An 18,979-nucleotide genomic window follows, 5' to 3' on the forward strand; every position below is an offset into this window, starting at 1 on the left:
ATGAAAGAAAAGGCAAAAAATCATCATGGCATCAATAACATTAATTCTGATTTCTGTTTGGCAGTTTACATTTCAGAGTAAGCCAAAGCTGGAATATCAAAGTGACACTGATGCCTAACCTGGGCATTGGGAAAATGAAAATCTTCATCATCTGTATCTACAAGAAATCTCAAGGACATGGGAGCTTTAAGGATTACATAAATATTGATGCTCCCTGTGTCCTTGCTCGGTCTTGTTTCCTGTAAGATACCTTGGCAGAAACTCCCTGCATTCTTCCCCCAAATTCTCCTTCCTCTTCAGCCGCCCCACGCGATGCTTTTTTGCTGATCTCCTCCCCAAATGCAAGGAGTGGGGTTTAGTGGAGGTGCATTTTATGTTCTGTAATTGTTCTTGCAGGGAGGTTGGACGGGATGACCTCCAAAAGGCCCCTTCCAACCCGAGCTATTCCGTGACAACGGCAGCTTTGCCAGGAAGGTGGTTTTGATGTCCCATCAAGCAGGGTTTGTTGTCACAGGTGCCACTCCCACCAGGTGTAGTGTCCCTGGGTGTCCCCTTTGATCCTGGAGTCACCTTTGGCTGCAAGGTGCAGGGCTGGCAGGGGCAGCTCCCTCGCCGTGTCTGGTTTCCAGTGCTACCCCAGGTGCTGGTGTCACCTGAGCTCCCATGATCCTGATGACAAGCACGAGACTGATCCCAGCATCAAGATAATTGGATAGAAATGTGAATATCTTTGAAATTGCAGAGGGTCCAATGTCTTGGATCAGATGGAACAGGCTGCCCAGGGAAGTGGAGGAGTCACCGTCCCTGGAAGTGTTCAAAAAAGGAGTGTTTGTGGCACTTTGCTGTAGGGGCTTTGTGGCATTTGGTCAAATGTTGGACTTGATAATCTTGGGAGGTCTTTTCCAACCTTAATGGTTCTGTGATTCTGTGAAATCTAATTGTGTAGCCAAAAAAATACGGAATAAAAGGAATTCAGTACAACAGGAGAAGCATAATAGAAGTTCATATTTAGGGTTTGAGGCTCAGATGCAATGACACAAACTGCTCTGTTATAAACCAAAAATAAGCCAAGGTGTGCTGTACGCTCCTGGGTAGCTCTGGTAATTAATGCCTGATGATTCCAGGTTATTCCTGTCCTATTTCTGGTTGTAAAAGACATGAGAAAAGCCTTGGAATGGAGGTGGATGCTCTGCTTGCTCACTGCTTCACTCACCTGCAGTAAATGAATAAAGGTTTATTTTAACAGAAATATTAAAAGGCATTTAAAACAAATATGTAATTTTCAATGAGCACATTTTGGGGGAGGTGTTTCACATTTGGATTACTAGAGTGGGGCAGCTGGGGTTTACAGAAAACTGTCATGAAGCATTAAAAGTGAACAAAATCAATGATGGTCTTGACAAATCCCATTTTGTTTGGGAAATATTTTCGTTTCCTCTGCAGGAAAACCTCTTATGGTTATTTTGTGGGGTTTTTTTAGTCCAGATGTGGTACAAAAAGAGCGGTGGCAGGGTGGCAAACTGATTCCCTTAGTTCCATAATCGCTCAGATGGCCTGCTGAAGTCAACCAAAATTGGAGGAACTAACCTTAGGAATGGGTGGATGGAATGCTCCTGGCCAAGGGCTTGTTTTGCAGAGCTGGAGCTGGGGGTCTGCTGATCACAGCCGAGCCATTCCAGCCCCGTTAGATAGCAGGAGTCAGAGTCATTAAATAATTATACCTTTGATTAGCTGCTTTAACTGTTCGTTGCCTTTGAAATATGATAGTATAATTTAAAGCTTTTATTAAAAGACAATTTTTCTAGGTGGTTGAAAAGGATTTTGTGTGTGTGTGTGTGTGTGTGTGTGTGTAGAAAAGAGCCATAATTTTCTGCTTCAGATAATGAAAAACTGAGAAAAATGTTTCCAATTACCATTTCCTTTTTGTCGATTGGAATCTTGTACGTTTATCGCGTATTGGAAAGGCACTGAAATCGTTTAGTGGGTCCTTTCCCTGCTGCAGAAGTTCTGAGGGAGAAATATTGCAAGGGGAAAAGAAAAAAAAAAAAAGAACTAAAAACATTTTTAGCAATGTTTAATTAAAGTAACTTTTTTCGCCTGTCACGAGCAGAAGTATGAATGTGTTTTCATTTTTTCTCCCCTTCATCTGAAACGTTCAAAGCTGAAGAGAAGCCAAACGTAATTAACTATTAATATGATTTGACGTATTACTTTCAGAGTGTTTTGTGGGTTTAAAAGAGAGCATGGGAAAGGATTTCAGTGGCAGAGGAAAGGATTTTTGGTTGGGTTTGTTCTTTGTGCCAGAAATACAGTTTTAGTTGTGTTTGGGGAAATTTCTGTAACTCAGCACTTTTATTTAAATTTCCTTTACATCAGCTTGTTTTTTCTGAGTGTTCTGCAGTCCAAAAAGGGCATACTAAGGACTGTTTCCACATGAAATATCTTCTGTCTCCCATTTTTTTGGGATATGGATGTCCTGATAATCCCTCCTGCTCCAAACAGAACTGTTTGGAAACTTCAGAATCGCATTCAGGTGTTTAAAGATGGTTCATTGTGTGGTTTAATAAATAGAAAAGTAGTGGACATATTTATCATCCTTTCCTACGGCAGGGGTTGGAACCAGAAGGTCTTTAAGGTCCCTTCCGACCCAAACCATTTTATGAGTCTGTGTTTTGTAAAGATCCATGCACTTTGTGGTATTTTTTATTTTAAAATTTAGTGTTGGACAGATCTTGAAATACAATGTGTCCGGTTCATTTTACTTAGATAGATACAGATACAGATATAGATATTTTAGATATTCCTGGGGTTTGGTTTTTGGGTTTTTTAACCCTTTTGGAGGATTTTTTGTCATTGCTGCTTTCACATAGGGGTAAGACAACGTCAGGCCCCTTCACAGTGGCAGAGACAAATTTGCATGATCTGAGAATCTCCCGAGGTGCATCTTAATGAAATCTTTTCAATCTTCTGACCAAAGAGTGGGGTCTTGTTGGACAAGCTGCTGACCAGGAAAAAAGAAAACTTCCCCAGCCTGACCCCGATGTAACCACACGTGCTGCAGGAAAATTCAAGGCAGAGCAGGCGGAGGGTTGAAGTTTATCCTTAAATACTCAGCTTTGCCTTCCCTCCACATCTCATCAATGGTTTTCCTGGGTAGATGTCCCAGGTATTACCTGGAAAAGCTCCACTGTGCTGTGGGAGGAGGTTTTTCCTCAGCAGCTCCTCAGTGTTTAATTGCTGCACACCCAGAACAGAGCGGTGTTGCTGGGGTGCCCGGCCGCTGTTATTTATGTCACACGGGCGCTGGGAAGATGTTCTGGGAAGCACATGACACGCCAGCCCCAGCCCCCTTCCCCCAGCCTGGGTGCAGAGATCCTATTATTTCTGATAATTGATGCTGAGGGCTGTGGCGTGCCTCATTTAATCAGCGCTGCTCAGCACACTCCAGGGAGGTAATTCATGCACACTTCCACCTCCAACATGGCTGGCGAGGCTCGGACACACAACCGAGCGGCCACAGCATTTTTTAATCAGCTGTCTGAGCACTGTTTGTCTAATCAGCAAAGAACTCTGTCACAGCCAGACCAGAGGTGGCGTTAGCACATCTGGAATTTCTCGGTGCAGCGCTGGAGGGAGGTTTTCAGGGTGAGACTGTGGATGTGGACACTCTCCCAGGAATAAAAGCGTATTTCCGTTTATCACAACGTGAAAAGAACTGAATTGGAGCAGGTTGGAAAGGGTTAATGTGGTGGTTTGTTGAGCATAATATCCTGAGCATCCTTAGAGACCTTCCCAGGTACCAAACAGAGGTGTCCTCCGATCACACGTGGGTTTAAATCCTTTCCACAAACACCTCCTGCTTTTGGAAATGCTGGTACGTGATCATAGTGGTGGTGAACATATTTACTACAGAGCCTGACTAATCAGAACTAGGCAGGACAAGCAGATTCATTAAGAGAGAATAAATAGCAGCCCTGTTAAAGAAAGCAAACACAGAAATTCTGTCTGCGAGGGGCTGGTCACAGCTGTAAAGTTATTGCCTGAGCAAATACAAAGAGAGGTGGTAATTGGGAGTGATTAAGTTTAATTGATTCTCAGTTCCTCCAGATCTTAACAAAGGGCTGTCCTGGAGCCTCGCTTCCTCCTTGCTATACCAGCATACCTCTTCTCACTCTGAGATGTGCAGGTGTGAAAGCTTATTTTACACAAATGGGGATAGCTCAGCTGCCAGGGAGCCCTCAAAAGCACCAGCAAAGGGATGGTCTGTGTCCCCAGGTGCAGCTGCATGTCCTGCCAGGGCTGCAGCTGCTGCCAGCGCTCCCTTGTCGGGGACACAGACCCGACATGTCATCGTGGACACCAAAAAGCTGCAGATCAGGACCTTGGAAGCCGAAATCAGGGAGTGGAATTGCCTCTGGAAAAGCACAGTGAGCCCAGTCAGGGCTTACCAAGTCACAGGAAAGACCTTCATTCTTGACTCCCAGGCTCTGTGCTCTGCAGCAGCTGCTCTGCAGCATTTCTTCACCTCACCAGTGTCCTGTCCTGATTAATTTACGCAGTTGAAGGTTCTTCACAGGAGAAAAACCGCAGCTGTAAACACTTCTGAGCCTTGCAGATTTTGATGGCCTGTTTCAGGTTAGATGGCAGGGAAAATTTCTCCACTGAAGAGGTGGTCAGGCATCAGAACAGGCTGCCCAAGGCAGTGCTGGAGTCACCATTCCTGGAGCTGTTCGAAATCCGAGTAAATGTGGCACTTTCTGGTGTGGCTTAGTGGCCCTGGTGGTATTTTTTCAGGTGTTGGGCTTGATCTTGGTGGGGCAGCCACAGCTTCCCTGGATCCTCAATATATCCAGGACCAATCCTGTTTGCCCCTTCAGTAAAAGTTAAATTACATACTGGGAAACAGTTAACTTCATTCCAGATGTTTGAGAAGGTTTGTCTTATTTTTTTTCCTGGAATCCTTAGTTGGAGACACCTCTTGGTGGCATTTTTGGAAGAAAACACACTTGCAGAAATTGCTTCAAAATCAATCCGCCTTAAAGATCTTTGTTATTAGGGAGTTTTGCTGTTAGATAATGAAATATTTCTTACAGCATTTTATTGGGAACCAGTTGGGGTTGGTTTGATTAAGTGTATATATGATATGAAAAATAGATTAGATAATAGAGATATGGAGATATGGGTATAGTGATATAGATATAGATATCTCTGGAGCTGGTAACAAGAGCTTTTGTTGAGTTAACTTTGGGACCAGCAAGTGAAGCCAGCCCAGACAAACTGAATATCCTGGGAAATTAGTCAAAGACAAAGCAGGCAAATGATGACCTGCAGTGCCTGTTCCAGCCTGGTTGTAGGTAACAGCAGTGTGCAACTCCAGAGGCAGGCAGGGTGAGATGGCTCTGCTGGGCCCTGGCACATCAATCACCCTGCCAAGGCTTTGCTTGGCAGTGTCCAGACCCTTATTGAATCCTCAAAGGCAGGAGAGCACCTGGAGGAAGCTGGTGGGAGCCTAATGGATGCCAAAGGACACACGTGGATGTATCAGGACCTCGGCATCTCTGTGGAAAAAGTCCATTTGTTTAAAGGGAAGGGAGAGGCCTGACAGTTAACACATTAAAATGGATTATTTCATCAATAGGTTAATAGAAAAGCAGGCTGCAGGTTCACTCTTGCTCGCACAAACGTGCCATTAGGGTGTGAAAAATGGGAAAGGCACTGGGAAAGGGTCTCTGTGCACTGGAGACCATCTTCCCTTGCAGAGGGGTGCCAAACCTCGAGTTTGCCTATTTATATGTAAATGTTTCAGAGGAAAAACAAGTTTTCTGCCAGGCAATTGTGCCTCTCTAGTGCAGAGACTTCTTAACCAGGTCTTGAAATGAAAGGGTTTTTTTCAGCTTGAAGGATGCACCCAATGAAAATACTTTTAGATTTGATGATGTCACTCAGAATCCAGTCCTCCTTTTCAGCATGGAGCATTAAAGCCTGCAGATGGCTTTATTAAAATCATACCTAGCTTAACAGTCGGGGGGGGTTCAGGCAGGGCTCTTCCAGCTTTAATTCTTCGGCTGAAAATGGAGCTTTTTGTTAAAGCCTGCAGTGACTTCACGTCACTGTTCCTTTTGGCTGGAAGCAGCTGTTTGGTGTGAGTTCTGTGGGGCACTACAGAAGTTCCCTCATAAATATTGAAAGAAATCTTTGAAATTATTGTGTCCCGCTGCTGGCTGTGTTGTGGGGTGTTGATGTCGTCCTGAAGAGTGAGGGACGAGCTGTGATGGGAGGGAGAAGGCTCTGAGGTCCCTTAGAGGACTTCTAAGATTGACTCCAACCATCAACTCAGCACCACCACGTTCACCACTGAACCTTGTCCCACATCCACGTGCCATTTCCACGCTCCCAGACATGGTAATTCCCCCCGTTCCCTGTTGCTCCAGTCGCTGTCAGGTGTCCTGGTGTACTCGGATGTTTCATCAGCTGACAAAACCCAGCCTAAACAAAGTGTTTGAAAGATTCTAAAGAAGGTGAAGATGTGCTCTCCCCTAATGAGCCCGGGAACAGAGTGCTTTTGAGCCATATTTTCTGCTAATTGTGAAGCAGCACCTCAGAGGATCTCAAAGTTTGGGTCAGTTCTAACGAAATGAGGGTGTTGCTATTCTGTGTAAAGAACTGACTTTTTTTTTTCCCCCCCTTTCCAATAAACACTTTGATTTTGCAGTGGCGGGGGGGTGGAATTTTGGAGCAGCCTGGTCTGGTGGAAGGTGTCCTTGCCCATGGCAGGGGGTGGAGTAAGATGGGCTTTAAGGTCTCTTCCAACCCAAACCATTCTGGGATTTTACAATTCTACTTCCTCTGAGCTCAGTGCTACAAAGAACATCTGTTGGTACGAGGATTTAAGGTCGTTACATCATCACCTCAGTTTCTAAAGGTGGTGATGTAAAAAGGAAGTTTAAGGGTGAACTCCAGGCACCAAGTGTTCCCTGCAGGCTTCTGGAGGAAAAGAAGCTCTTGTCTGGCTGTCTTTTGTCATGAATTAAATCGCGTTTTACAGTAGCTGTTTCGTCCAGTCCTGTACCTTTTGCACAAATACTTCCTGCCTTTTTTTTTTTATTATTATTATTATATATGTATATTTTTTTTTTTACTTCTGCTGGTCTGTTTTCGTCTGTTCCAATAGCAGATCCATTTAATCTTGTCAAACCGTGTCATGTTGTGGTGACTGAAGGAAAAAAACCTCTGAACACGAGGTTTTCCACATCGGCCGTGGATTGCAGGGGCTCAGTGGTCCTGTGTGCATTTTCTGTGTGTAGCTCTTCACGTGTGAACAGGCTCGTGCTTGTATTTTACTTCACGTGCTTTTTGATGTTTCTTTTCTCCCCTTTTTCATTGAAAAAACAAAAAAACCAACAACCAATTTTTTTTTTTTCTTCCTCCCCCTTTCTTTTTTCTTTATTTTTATTCTCTTTTTTTTTTTTTTCTCTTCCCCTCCTGCTCTCTGGACGCAGCCAAACGCAAAGCTTGGAAACTAAACCGTGTTGGTAGCCTGCGAAATATTTACAGCAGCAGCAGCACCAACACCGAAGGTAACAAACCCACCCGTCCCAGATGAACACCTCCTCTCTCTCTCCCCCCCCTTTTTTTAACCCACTTCTCCAAAATTTCGCCCTCCTCGCCTCTCTCCCTTTCCCCCTGGAAATGAGATTTGCCCCAAGCATGCGTGTTTGTTTCCACCCCGTGTTTGCAGAGTCATTCCACTTGGTCTTTTCATCTTTCTGTTTGTGCCTTTTATTTTGCCATTCATGTTCCTTTCAGCTTACTTAAATTTTGACCTTTCCCTCTAGTCGTGGAGTGGTGATGTTTAAATTACTTCAGGAACCCATTTTCTCCTTTTATTTATTTTTTTTTTTTTTTTTAAGAGATACATATATATTTTCCCTTTCTCCATGTGGGCACTCAATGTAATATTTCCCAAGTTATTACGGTTTTTAAAAGTGTTAGTATCAGGTGTAATGATCTGTAGCCAAATACAATAGTGTGCCGTGACATTTAAGTAACAATCTTAATTTGTTTTGTGCAAGCCTTCTCCATAATGCTCTTTGCAGCTCTAATCCAGAGGCGAGACAGTGCCGGGTCATTTGCATGTGCTACTCTTGCTTGTAAATTCTGGATATTGTTGTATTTCTAAAGGTCACCTGGTGCCAAAGTTCACAAATTGACTTACATTGCCTTTTTTTCCCCCCCCCACCCACCCAAGACAGCCGTCATGCCTTTTGTATAACAGCACATGGAATTTTATGTATTTATTTCCCCCCCCCACCTCCCCTTTCCACCTTCATTTGAACAACACAATTATAAACTTTTTCTGTTGTTGTTTTTTAATATATATATATATATATATATTTTTATTATTATTGCTACAAATGTCAAAGGTCAGAATGACTCTGAAACCAAGCAAGGAGGAGGATGGGGGTGGGAAAAAAAGCCTCCACCACCTCCAGCAGCACGGAAGAGGGATGGTGTAAGGAATAGGGAATGCAAAATAGGTCACAACTCAGTAATCTCGCTACGAGGGAGGGGGATTTTTTTTTTTTTTTTCTCTTCACTTAAGTGCGAACCAAATGGGTCAAGTAATCGCGAGCGCATGCCCTAACACTAATTGACTTATTTTGGAATGATTATAACTGTAATATTTTTCTTAATGTCACTGTTTTCTGGGCTGTTGATTTTAGTGATTGCCAAGCAGTGGCATTAAATCTCTTGTAAATTTTAAATTGCATGCTATTTCTGTAAACAAGTCCCTCTGTTCACATCCTGATCATTAACCTTTGGTGATTTATATCACCGTCCTTTTTTTTGCACAATTACAGCCCAGGCTGCTGGCGGGGGCCTGGCTCTCCCTGCCAAACAAAGTGTGCACAGGAAACAAAAGTGGGGGTTTATTCCAGCTTGTTAATGCAGCTTTTTTTTTTTTTTTTGGAAGTGTAATTTTATTTCATTTCTCAGCCTCGGTGTAAAATTAATGCCTTTCAGAGCTGCTAAACCGGCTGGTTTGATCCTTTTGTTGTCTTTTCAAATATGAAGTGCAAAATACAAAATGACAGAGAGTGACTGTGAGATATTCATAAGTTTTGGGGTTGTCTTTTTTCCACAAAGACACTTTAGTAACTTTTTAATTTTCTATTTGCTGTTTATGCCTCCCAGCCCAATTTTTCCTCTGGTCAGGTATGTTTGTTGGTACAGGTTTAGTGCTCGAGAAGCTTGGGATTTTATACCTACGTGTTAAAAAATTGCAGCAGGGGAGCAAATATATGGAATTCCCTTGTGTTTCACAGATCAACATTTTTTCAGGGCATGTCAAATTTGAGGAATCTTTGATCTTTCTGCTCAAACTAAGTACTGAGGGCACCTTGGTATGGGAACACAGTCCTGCTGGCCGTGGCCCAAAAAGTTTTGAGACACAGCATCAAGATGAAATTCTAAAATCAGGCAAATATATTATTTTTTGGATGTTTTATCCCCCCCAAAGGTGGAAGGTTCAGTGCTCTCCATAGCTTTGAGCTGGTACCTTTGTGAGCCTTTGTGTGAGAGCTGCAGTGGTAAGGCACCCAAATGGGGAGTTAATGAGCATTGTAAGTATTAAAAACCACATGTTTAGATAATTATGCCTTCAAAAAAGAGAACGATGATGGGAAATGACGGTCCAGAATAACAAATGTGCTTTGGTCCTTGGCACGCGCTTGCTCAGTTGCGCTTACACCTCTTTACACACCACAAACATTTCCATCAGGTTCAGCCCCGCCTTGAAAAGCTCTCCAGTCATTTTTAACGCCCTCCCGTTGGTTTTAGGTGTTCTGTGCCTGCTCCCAGGCGGGCAGAGCTCAGCTGGAGCTGCAGGAAGGTGCAGCCCAGGTGCTGCAGTTGTGCTGTGGGTGGGTGATGGTCCCCAGGGTGGGGGGGACTCTGTGCTTGAGTGTCCCCATCAGAGGGGCTGCTCTGTCCTGGCTGTTTGACAGCAAAAATAATGTTATGGGTGGGATTTTCACCAGGTGTGGGATCCCAGCTGAAGGACTCAGCCTTCTGAGGGCTTTAGAGAATCACTGAGGTTGGAAAAACTCTCCCAGGCCATCGAGTCCAAGCTGTGACCGATGCCCACCTTGTCACACAGCCCAGAGCACCCAGTGCCACCTCCAGGCCTGCCTTGGACACCTCCAGGGATGGGGACTCCACTCCAATGCCTGAGCACCCTTTCCATGGAGAAATTCCTCCTGCTGTCCACCCTGAGCCTCCCCTGGGACAGCTTGAGGCCGTTTCCTTTTGTCCTGTCCCTGTTCCCTGGGAGCAGAGCCCGACCCCCACATTGCCACAAAATTGCAGAGTTGTCTCCTCCATCAGTTCTGTCTCATTACAAGAAACCTTGCTTTGATTCATTTTAGAGTTTGCCTAAACTCTTTCATTTTCGGATTTTGGGGGTTTTCCACAGGGAGCCACTGACAAATGAGGAAGTCCCACGTGCTCCCCCTATTGCAGGCAGCCAGGCTTTAAGCCATCCTTTGGTTCTTTAGGGGGAAAAATATGTAGTAGCAGTGAGATATGCTTAAAACAAACCCCACTCTGGTTTTAAGAGTCACTTGTACCTGTTGTCATAGCAGTGTTATTAAAACACACACTTCTTTCTCCTATACCAGCAGATTTAAGGCCTGGTCGGATGGGGCTTGGAGCAGCCTGGGATAGTGGAAGGTATCCCATGGCAGGGGGTGGGACTGGATGATCTTTAAGATCCCTTCCAACCCAAACCATTCTGTGATTCTATGATTTTGCAGCACAGCAGGATTATATTTAAGGAATTAAATGTCTGTGCTCTTCATGCTTAAAGATACTAAATCCTGATTTTTTTCCCCTCCTCATGGTTACACGTGAGATTTTAAACAGTGCTGGGCTGGATTTGCTGGGCACTGAGGGAAAACTTTATGGTTTGGATACTCAAGAAGCCCCAAGCTACCTCTGGTTTCAAGGTGATGCTGTTGCTGCCGTGGTGCTGTGCCCGTGCAGGAAGTTACACCCTGTCTGTCTAAACTGAATTTTTAAAAAATTTTTCAACTTGTGTTGTCTTGGCACCCAAATAAAACATCAAGTCCATGTGGCAGAGGGGTTCAGTGCCTTCAGCCTTCTACCACCACTCAGATAAATGGGATGTAAAACTTTTCCAGTGGAACACAGCCTTTACCAAGAGCTGTGGGCAAGCGATAGCAGAGCTCCGTTGTCCTGATAGGGTTGATTTTCAGAACTAATTAGATTTAGACACTGGGTTTGGAAAGGGGAGAGAAGTATTAGCATAGCCATGCCCAGTGGGACGTGGCACAAATATTTCCTTAATTGAGGCTGCTAATAAACATCCTCATCTGCCGAGTGACGGGGGTGGTTCACACCGAGCGGCGAAAGGTGACGAGACCTAACGTTGCGTGAGACGTAAATAACACGTTGTAAACAAATGGTGTGTTGTCAACATCTCCTGTCGCTTCCCAGGGCACCCCAGCAGCTCTCCCTTCTCCTCCTTTGGAAAGGATGAAGGGTTATGGTGCTTGAGCAGAAGAGATTTTCAGGAGAGGGAGGAGGAGGCGATGGAAAAGGAGCTTAAATAGGGCTCGGTGTTACTTGAGGCAGGCTTGGCTGGGATTCAGGCTGTAACCTCAGCTCTTGAAGGTGCTTCAGGAGTGTTTGAAACGTGCCCTCGAGGGTGTTTTTGGTACTGCACTTGACTTCTTGTTCCTGGGAAGTGTTTGCTGTGTGAGTGGCACCACCCACCAGGTGTGCATGATGAGTTACTGTTAATTAGCGGCAGCACCAGCATCCTCTGCTATCAGACAAATACAAATGCACAGCCTGGTTGTCTTGGGAGCCAGAAGATCCAGTCTTATTCCTGGTTCTGGTGAAATATTCATGAATGCCTGTGAGAAATGCCTTAATATTTATTTGTTTAAAAGCCATCTTTTAGGATGGGTGGGATTCCTGCATGGCAGGAAGGAGCCCTTGCCTCCCACTGACTTTCTGTGCTGAAAAGTTGGACCAGGTGATCCTTGAGGTCCCTTCCAACCTGATCTTTTAGGATTTTGTGACTTTGAACTGTGCCCATCACTGGTGCAAGGTGTCCCTGGTTATTTATGCAGTTCTTAATATTGGGAGTAAAATAGGTGAGGAGTGGAAATTGGGACCGAGCTGATTTGTGCACATTATTTCAAACCTCTCCTGAGGGATACCAGGGGGTGTGACTGCTTCTGGACATGTGCTTTCCCTACATTTCAGTGGACTGAACTGAGTTCTCTGGAACAAGTTATGGCCTAATTGTATCCTGTGGTAATTTTCGAGCTGGTTTTCTAAAGCTGGTCTCAGTCCCACATCACAAACACATTGGGTAGGGGAAGGCGGTGAGGCCATGCCTGAATGTTTGTTTTTTCTTCCCCAACCCATTGCTCCTCAGGGACACCTTCCACTGTCCCAGGTTGCTCCAAGCCCCAGTGTCCAGCCTGGCCTTGGACACTGCCAGGGATCCAGGGGCAGCCACAGCTGCCCTGGGCACCCTAAAATTCACTGATTCCATGCCCGCTTCCACTAAAAGAAAAAGTCTCTTGTGCTTTGCCTTCCATATCATCACAATCTCACAGTTTGGGCTCATTTCCCATCCCAGCCACCCCTTCCCTCTTCAAAAAAAAAAAAAAAGAAAAGAAAAAAGGCAAAACAACAACATTTTTAGACATCTCCTGTTGATAATAACTTCCAAATGGAAGTTGCTGGCAGCTGGTTCTTCACACTTTAACCCTTCCTCTGCTGCCTCTCCAGGAAATAATTGATGACTGATTGGCCCATTAACCTTTTTTTCTTAAAAAAAAAAAAGTTTGACAGCCTGGACTTGTGTAATGAGGAGGGATTCCTGGTGAAATCAGGCTGATGGCTGAGTTGCTTGCCCCTGAGGATGCAAAATTAGCCCCATGGGACCTCGTCTGCATAGAAACTGGACACAATTAGTGTAATATCCGGTGTTATTAATGTAGTTTGGAGTAATTGGGCAGGTTGATTTCGACAGGTTGATGGTGCTAAAATACTATTATAGTGGACCTTTCCATGAATAACTGTTAAACATGGAAAACTGTTTAATAAAATTTTGTGATTGGGCTCACAGGGATTTAAATAGCACAACCTATAATTTGACTGAAGAGTGAAAGTGAACAATTTCATCCTCCCTCCTGGATTTTCCTGTTCCCACTTGCTGTGCTTAAGGACGTTCAGGAATGGGTTTGTTCCTTGTCTTCTGAAGGAATTGCCCTGGGGGGTGACGTGGAGCAGGCACTGCTGCTTTGTTTCACAGCTGAGCTTGGGGCAAAAACAGTCTTGGTGTGTTTAAGCAGAAAAAATTAGGGAAGATGTCTTCAACCAGCACGGCTTTTTGGGGACTAAATCTGAAGCTTCAGTGGATATAGAATCATGGAATTATTGAAGTTGGAAAAGACCTCCAAGATCATCGAGCCCAGCAGTTAATCCAGCGCTGCCGCGTTCCCCACTAACCCACGTCCCCAAGTGCCACATCCACATGGCTTTGAATTCCCTCCAGGCATGGGCACTCCACCACTCCCTGGGCAGCCCCTTCCAAGGCCTGAGCACCCTTTCCATGAAGAAATTCCCCCTGGTATCCACCCTGTCCCTCCCCTGGCCCAGCCTGAGGCCGTTCCCTCTCCTCCTGTCCCTGTTCCCTGGCAGCAGAGCCCGATTTCCCCCCGGCTGCCCCCTCCTGTCAGGGACTTGTGCAGAGCCACAAGGTCCCCCCTGAGCCTCCTTTGCTCCAGGCTGAGCCCCTTTCCAGCTCCCTCAGCCACTCCTGGGGCTCCAGCCCCTTCCCCAGCTCCGTTTTCTTCTTTGGACCTCAAAATGTCCTTCCAGCCCAGCCTGAAAATGTGCTGCAGCTCTCCTGGGCTCATTTCTCCTGGCCAAACCAGCTCCGTGTGTGTGTGATCAGCATTATTAAAGAGGAGATCAGAGGGTTCAGTGGTGCTGCAGAGACCTCACCAGTGTTGTCCTACAGTGCACAGGGCTGAGTGTTACTTCATTTATTGTGGAGTAGTTCCTCTTAGATCTTCCTCATAAACCCCTGAAAGCTCTGCTTGATAAACGAGGCTTTTCCCATGATTTATTCATGGCATTTTGGGTAATGCCTCTACCTGTTTGTTTGGAACACAGTGTTGCTATAATGGAACAGTTGTAGCTGTGCAGTTGCATCATTCGTCTTTGACCCGAGGGAATGCCATGGAGCTGTGTCAGGGGAGTTTGGGTTGGGTATCAGGGAAAGGTTCTTCCCCCAGAGGCTGCTGGGCACTGCCCAGGCTCCCCAGGGAATGGGCACGGCCCCGAGGCTGCCAGAGCTCCAGGAGCGTTTGGGCAGCGCTGCCAGGGATGCCCAGGGTGGGATTGGTGGGGTGGCTGTGCAGGGCCAGGGGTTGGATCAGTGATTCCTGTGGGACCCCTTCCACCTCTGGATATTCCATGATTTCTTCTCCCACTTAGCCCATGCACTGTTTTTCAGTAAAACTGCTGCCTCAGCTGCCTTCCTGCACCTGAAAATAACCTTCAGCTCCGTGTTTATCCCCACCTCAAGGTGCCAAGTCACCTCCTGATATTTTTGAGGCATCCTTACAGCACTGGCCTTGCTGACATGGAGCTTCTCCAAGAAAACCCCTTGTTCCACAGCTTGGGAGCACAACTGCCAGTGGGCAGCAGTGCTGTCTTTAAATCTGGTGCTGGATTTATCCCTGGTCTCTGCATGTTTATGGATGATGAGGGAACACAGCAGTGTCATGGCTCTGAATATATAATAAGTCATTATGGGACAAAATGCTCTTTCTGAAGCTCATTATGGCTGATGTTCACCAGAATTTTGTGCTCTATTATTCTTTTTCTTTCATGCTCCGTGCCAGCCCTTCCCAATTGCACTTACTCTGTTTCAGCTTCCTTGATTTTTTTAATTTGGCATTGGTGTCCCATGTGTAGGTGGGCTGTGTGTCCATTTATTTCAGTTCTGCTGGTATTTCCATGTGCTGCTCCTCTGGCCTGAATACTTGTCCTTATCCTCCAGTAGCCCTCAGGATATTTCACTGACCCTCTCTCCTGGCTTCTCAGATCATTTTCTCATCTCCCATGTCGGACGTGGATGTTGAATAGGTTGAACTGATTTTAATCCTGTATTATAGCCCAGTAATTATTATTATTATTATTATTATCATTATCATCCCAGTATTCATGCTGCAGAGGAGAAAATGTACACATCTGCTTTAATATATCTGTGCTTGTAAAAACTGCTTGAAAGAAGAGGGTAAATTCTTACACTTTCTGTATTGTCAGCTCTTTATGGTCCATTCATCTTTTATTTTGTGGCACCCTTTGATTTTTACATTATGTAGCTTTTAGCTCCTCAGGTTTAAATCTAAATGATGCTTGCTGGCCATTTTATGTTTGATTAAGGTACAGACTCGATTCCAAACTCACAAACACAGGAACTGAGCATTTACCCAAACCAGTGCTTTGTCTGGATAGCATTTAGAGAGAAAAAGCAGTGGATCCTGGTTGTTTTCTGCTGCACTGTGCAGGGCAGGATCCAGCCTCAAACCTCATGTTCAGACCTGCATTTGCAGGATTTGCACAATCCCAGAATGGTTTGGGTTGGAAGGGACCTTCAAGATTGTCCAATTTCACCCCCTGCCATGGGCAGGAGCGCCTTCCACTGTCCCAGGTTGCTCCAAGCCCCGTCCAGCCTGGCCTTGGGCACTGCCAGGGATCCAGGGGCAGCCACAGCTTCTCTGGGCACCCTGTGCCAGGGCCTCAGCACCCTCACAGGGAAGAATTTTTCCCCAATATTTCATCTAAATCTGTCCTCCTTCAGCTTAAACCCATCATGTAGCAGAAGTTCTCATCAACCAAGGTTGTTTCAGCTACTTTTCACTATCTTTAATCTTTTCTTCCAATTGCTCTTTGTTTTTTTTCTTTCCAGAACAAGAAGAAAACTTCGAGTTTATCATTGTCTCTCTCACGGGCCAGACTTGGCACTTCGAAGCAACCACCTACGAAGAGAGGGACGCGTGGGTCCAAGCCATAGAGAGCCAGATCCTGGCCAGTTTACAGTCCTGTGAGAGCAGCAAGAACAAGGTATGGTGCACAGGGCAATACTGACAATTAGCCATGGGTTAGCTCATCATTAAGATGGCAGCAAATTCTGAATTTCAAGCCCGTACTCCTCGAGGTGTGTGTGTGTGTGTTACCCCCACAGCAGAGGAGGCTTGGAGCTTTCTGAGGGGAGCACATGGCCTAGGAGGAGCAGCTTTCCCCCCCTTGGAGTGCTTTCCTTTGATGACAGAAGGAATTTGCTCGCCCTTCCTATCAAAATAAGTGTTTAAAGTCTGAGATGCCTTCAGCCAATGCTTGTTTTTGGGAGAACTTCTGTGTCTTGAGTGCAGCTGTCTGTAAGCACTTCACAGGAGAGAGCAAGGTGCTCTGTGGTGCCTGAGGGAGAAGAACGGCCACTAGTTGTCCATAACTGTAGACCCCATAATATTACCCATCTAACAGTCGTCTTTCATGATTTTATATGGCAAGGAAGAGACTCCTAGTTTTAAATGAATGCCTGCTTTCGTTGCCCTGAGGTGCCAAGGTAGATCAAACACCACTAATTACCATCATCATACCACAATTTACTTCCCATTTGGTGTTAAAAAATGGGTTTATTTCCAAGATATATTCCTGAGGTGGAGGAAAATCCCAGTTTACATGTTTCTTGCTTTGCATGGGTTCACACATCCTGATGGGTGTGTGTTATCAGAGCACAGAAGGGGAAGTTTGTGCATGAGCACCCACATAAAAATATCAATGCAGAAGGATAAAGTGATGCCTTAAGAGGCCTCCTAGACACAGAGACTAGACAGGAGTAAGGGAATAAAAGTAGGTATTTATTTGAAAGGCCTTCAAAGGCACACCCTGGGGGCCAGAGGCTACTGCCGAGATGGACCCCAAGATGGACAACAGGTCACGAGTTCTTCACACTTTTGTAAGTTTGGTTCATTTGCATATCAGGGTTAATTCTCCAATTAAAGCTTCAGTTAATGATGTCATTTCCCCAAGCTTGCCCCCCCTTTAGAAGCTTTTGGTTTATACTTCTGGGCCTAGGACAGTCTGGGTGTCCTTGGAGAACAGGCCCAGGGAGGCTTTGTTATGTCTGCCTGGCTTGAGAGAGCAGAAATTACCAGGCTACAAGAAACTTCAGAGTCACACACCAGGCAGTGCAGGATTTGAAAAATAGAAAAGTTAAAACCGAAGGCATCATTTCCCCCCCTCTGACTCTTCCAGAGTGGCTGGGCAATGGCTCAGGGAGGTTTTTCACGCCAGGTTCCCAAAGCATGTTAGAAGAACTGGCTGGAACAGCAAAGGGCAGCTGGCTGGACAGGTGTCCCACGGAAGTTGCGTCTCCACGTGGATATCCACAAGTCCTGCTTAAATCCCTTCTCCATCCCTTGGTGCAGGCAACAGTTTGCTCCTCAGGGAACCCTCAAGGCAGTTTAGGGTAGAGCTGAAGTGCTGGTGCATCAGGAGAGTCTCCCCGAGCAGAGGTCATGGGCAGGTCACCATGGAGAGCATTTAAACGGGAGCCACCGGGTGAAACCTGACCTTTGCATGATAAAAAGGTTCCAGCCGCTTCTGCAAAGCGTCCCTTAGTCTTCATTAGCACAAGCACGCACGTCGATAAAAGAAACTGATCTTGCAAAATGATATTCTTATCTCATTTATCTCGAGAAGCAAACCTGCAGTGTGGCTGCTGCTTTTGGGGAGAGCAGGGCTCATCCTCAGGCTTGATTCCCCTCTGTTAGAATCCGGGCTGGAGACCCCACAAGTCTTGGAGATGCCAAAAGATCCCTGTTCCTTGAGAGGCAAATCAAGACTTGAGGTTCCTTGACCGTATTCATTTGACCTTGGTCTGAGCTTTGGGGTTTGCCGTTCATTCAGCTGCCAGTTGTGTCATTTAGGTTTTTTGGGTTCTTCCTCACTGCTCATTCGTGTCTTTAAATCCCCCAGTCCCGCCTGACGAGTCAGAACGAGGCCATGGCCCTGCAGTCCATCAGGAACATCAGAGGCAATTCCCACTGCGTGGACTGTGAGGCTCAGAGTAAGTACAGCCACCTGACTTCGGCTCTGACCTCTTCTCCTCGGCCAGGGCTTGGGGGAACACCCAGCTCTGGCCTCCCTGGTGTTACATCCCCTCTGTTGCTGGCACATTTCTGCTCCATTGAGGAGTTTGCTTAACCAAATCTTAATTTATGCTCAATATCTGCCACATCAATGCATCCTCATTTTTTCCCCTCGTTGTTTCACGTTGAATGTCAGCATTTCTGTGCTGAAGGAAAGAAGTTTGCTGTTTGACATCAGTTCCTTCCATTTCCCGCCTGTTTTGCGAGGTGAGGGCACACGTGCCATGGTAATGTTTTCAAAGAAGTAGAGCTTCATTGCTGGTTTTTCCTTTGGTGTTTTAGGCCTGCTTGGCAGAAGAAACCAAAGTCATTGCTCATTATATCTGGATGCTAGAAAACTGATTTTGGATTTTTTTTTTTCCTTCCCCTTTGTGTTTCTTTCCCTTTTTTTTTTTTATTTTTTTTTATATTTTTTAAAACATATACTTAGTGTTCAGAAGAGTGTTCTCGGGAATACTTTGAGCTGTGCTTCACCTCACTAACCCCGACTGAGGCCATTATTCTGGTGCTCTTTAGTTCCAGGGGTTTGCAACAAAGCCACAAAAAGGAAGTTCTCTTGCTCTAAAGCAATTAGTTGGAGGAGCTGAAGGACCGAGAACTTGTGCATTTTTATTTCTTTGATATTTGGAAGTCAGAACTTTCCTTGCGATTTTTGCACATGCTTAAAATGGAAAAAAATATTCACTTCTTTTTCTTCAGGTGTGATTTTT

General features: G+C 45.4%; 1 protein-coding gene across 16 annotated transcripts in view; it reads left to right on the plus strand.

The window, feature by feature from the left end:
- The window catches only part of AGAP1 (ArfGAP with GTPase domain, ankyrin repeat and PH domain 1), a 315,433-nt gene that overhangs the window by 251,484 nt on the left and 44,970 nt on the right, over positions 1-18,979 (plus strand). For 10 of the 16 annotated variants that reach the window (XM_048310096.1, XM_048310097.1, XM_048310098.1 and 7 more), the window contains 3 exons: positions 7,500-7,577; positions 16,025-16,179; positions 18,097-18,187. In XM_048310096.1, the coding sequence (XP_048166053.1) occupies positions 7,500-7,577; positions 16,025-16,179; positions 18,097-18,187 (324 nt within the window). The remainder of the gene's footprint in view (positions 1-7,499; positions 7,578-16,024; positions 16,180-18,096; positions 18,188-18,979) is intronic. The other 6 variants (XM_048310099.1, XM_048310101.1, XM_048310102.1 and 3 more) reach the window with 1 other exon arrangement.

This window comes from Corvus hawaiiensis, chromosome 7, assembly GCF_020740725.1.
Source record: "Corvus hawaiiensis isolate bCorHaw1 chromosome 7, bCorHaw1.pri.cur, whole genome shotgun sequence".
Lineage (NCBI taxonomy): Eukaryota > Metazoa > Chordata > Aves > Passeriformes > Corvidae > Corvus > Corvus hawaiiensis.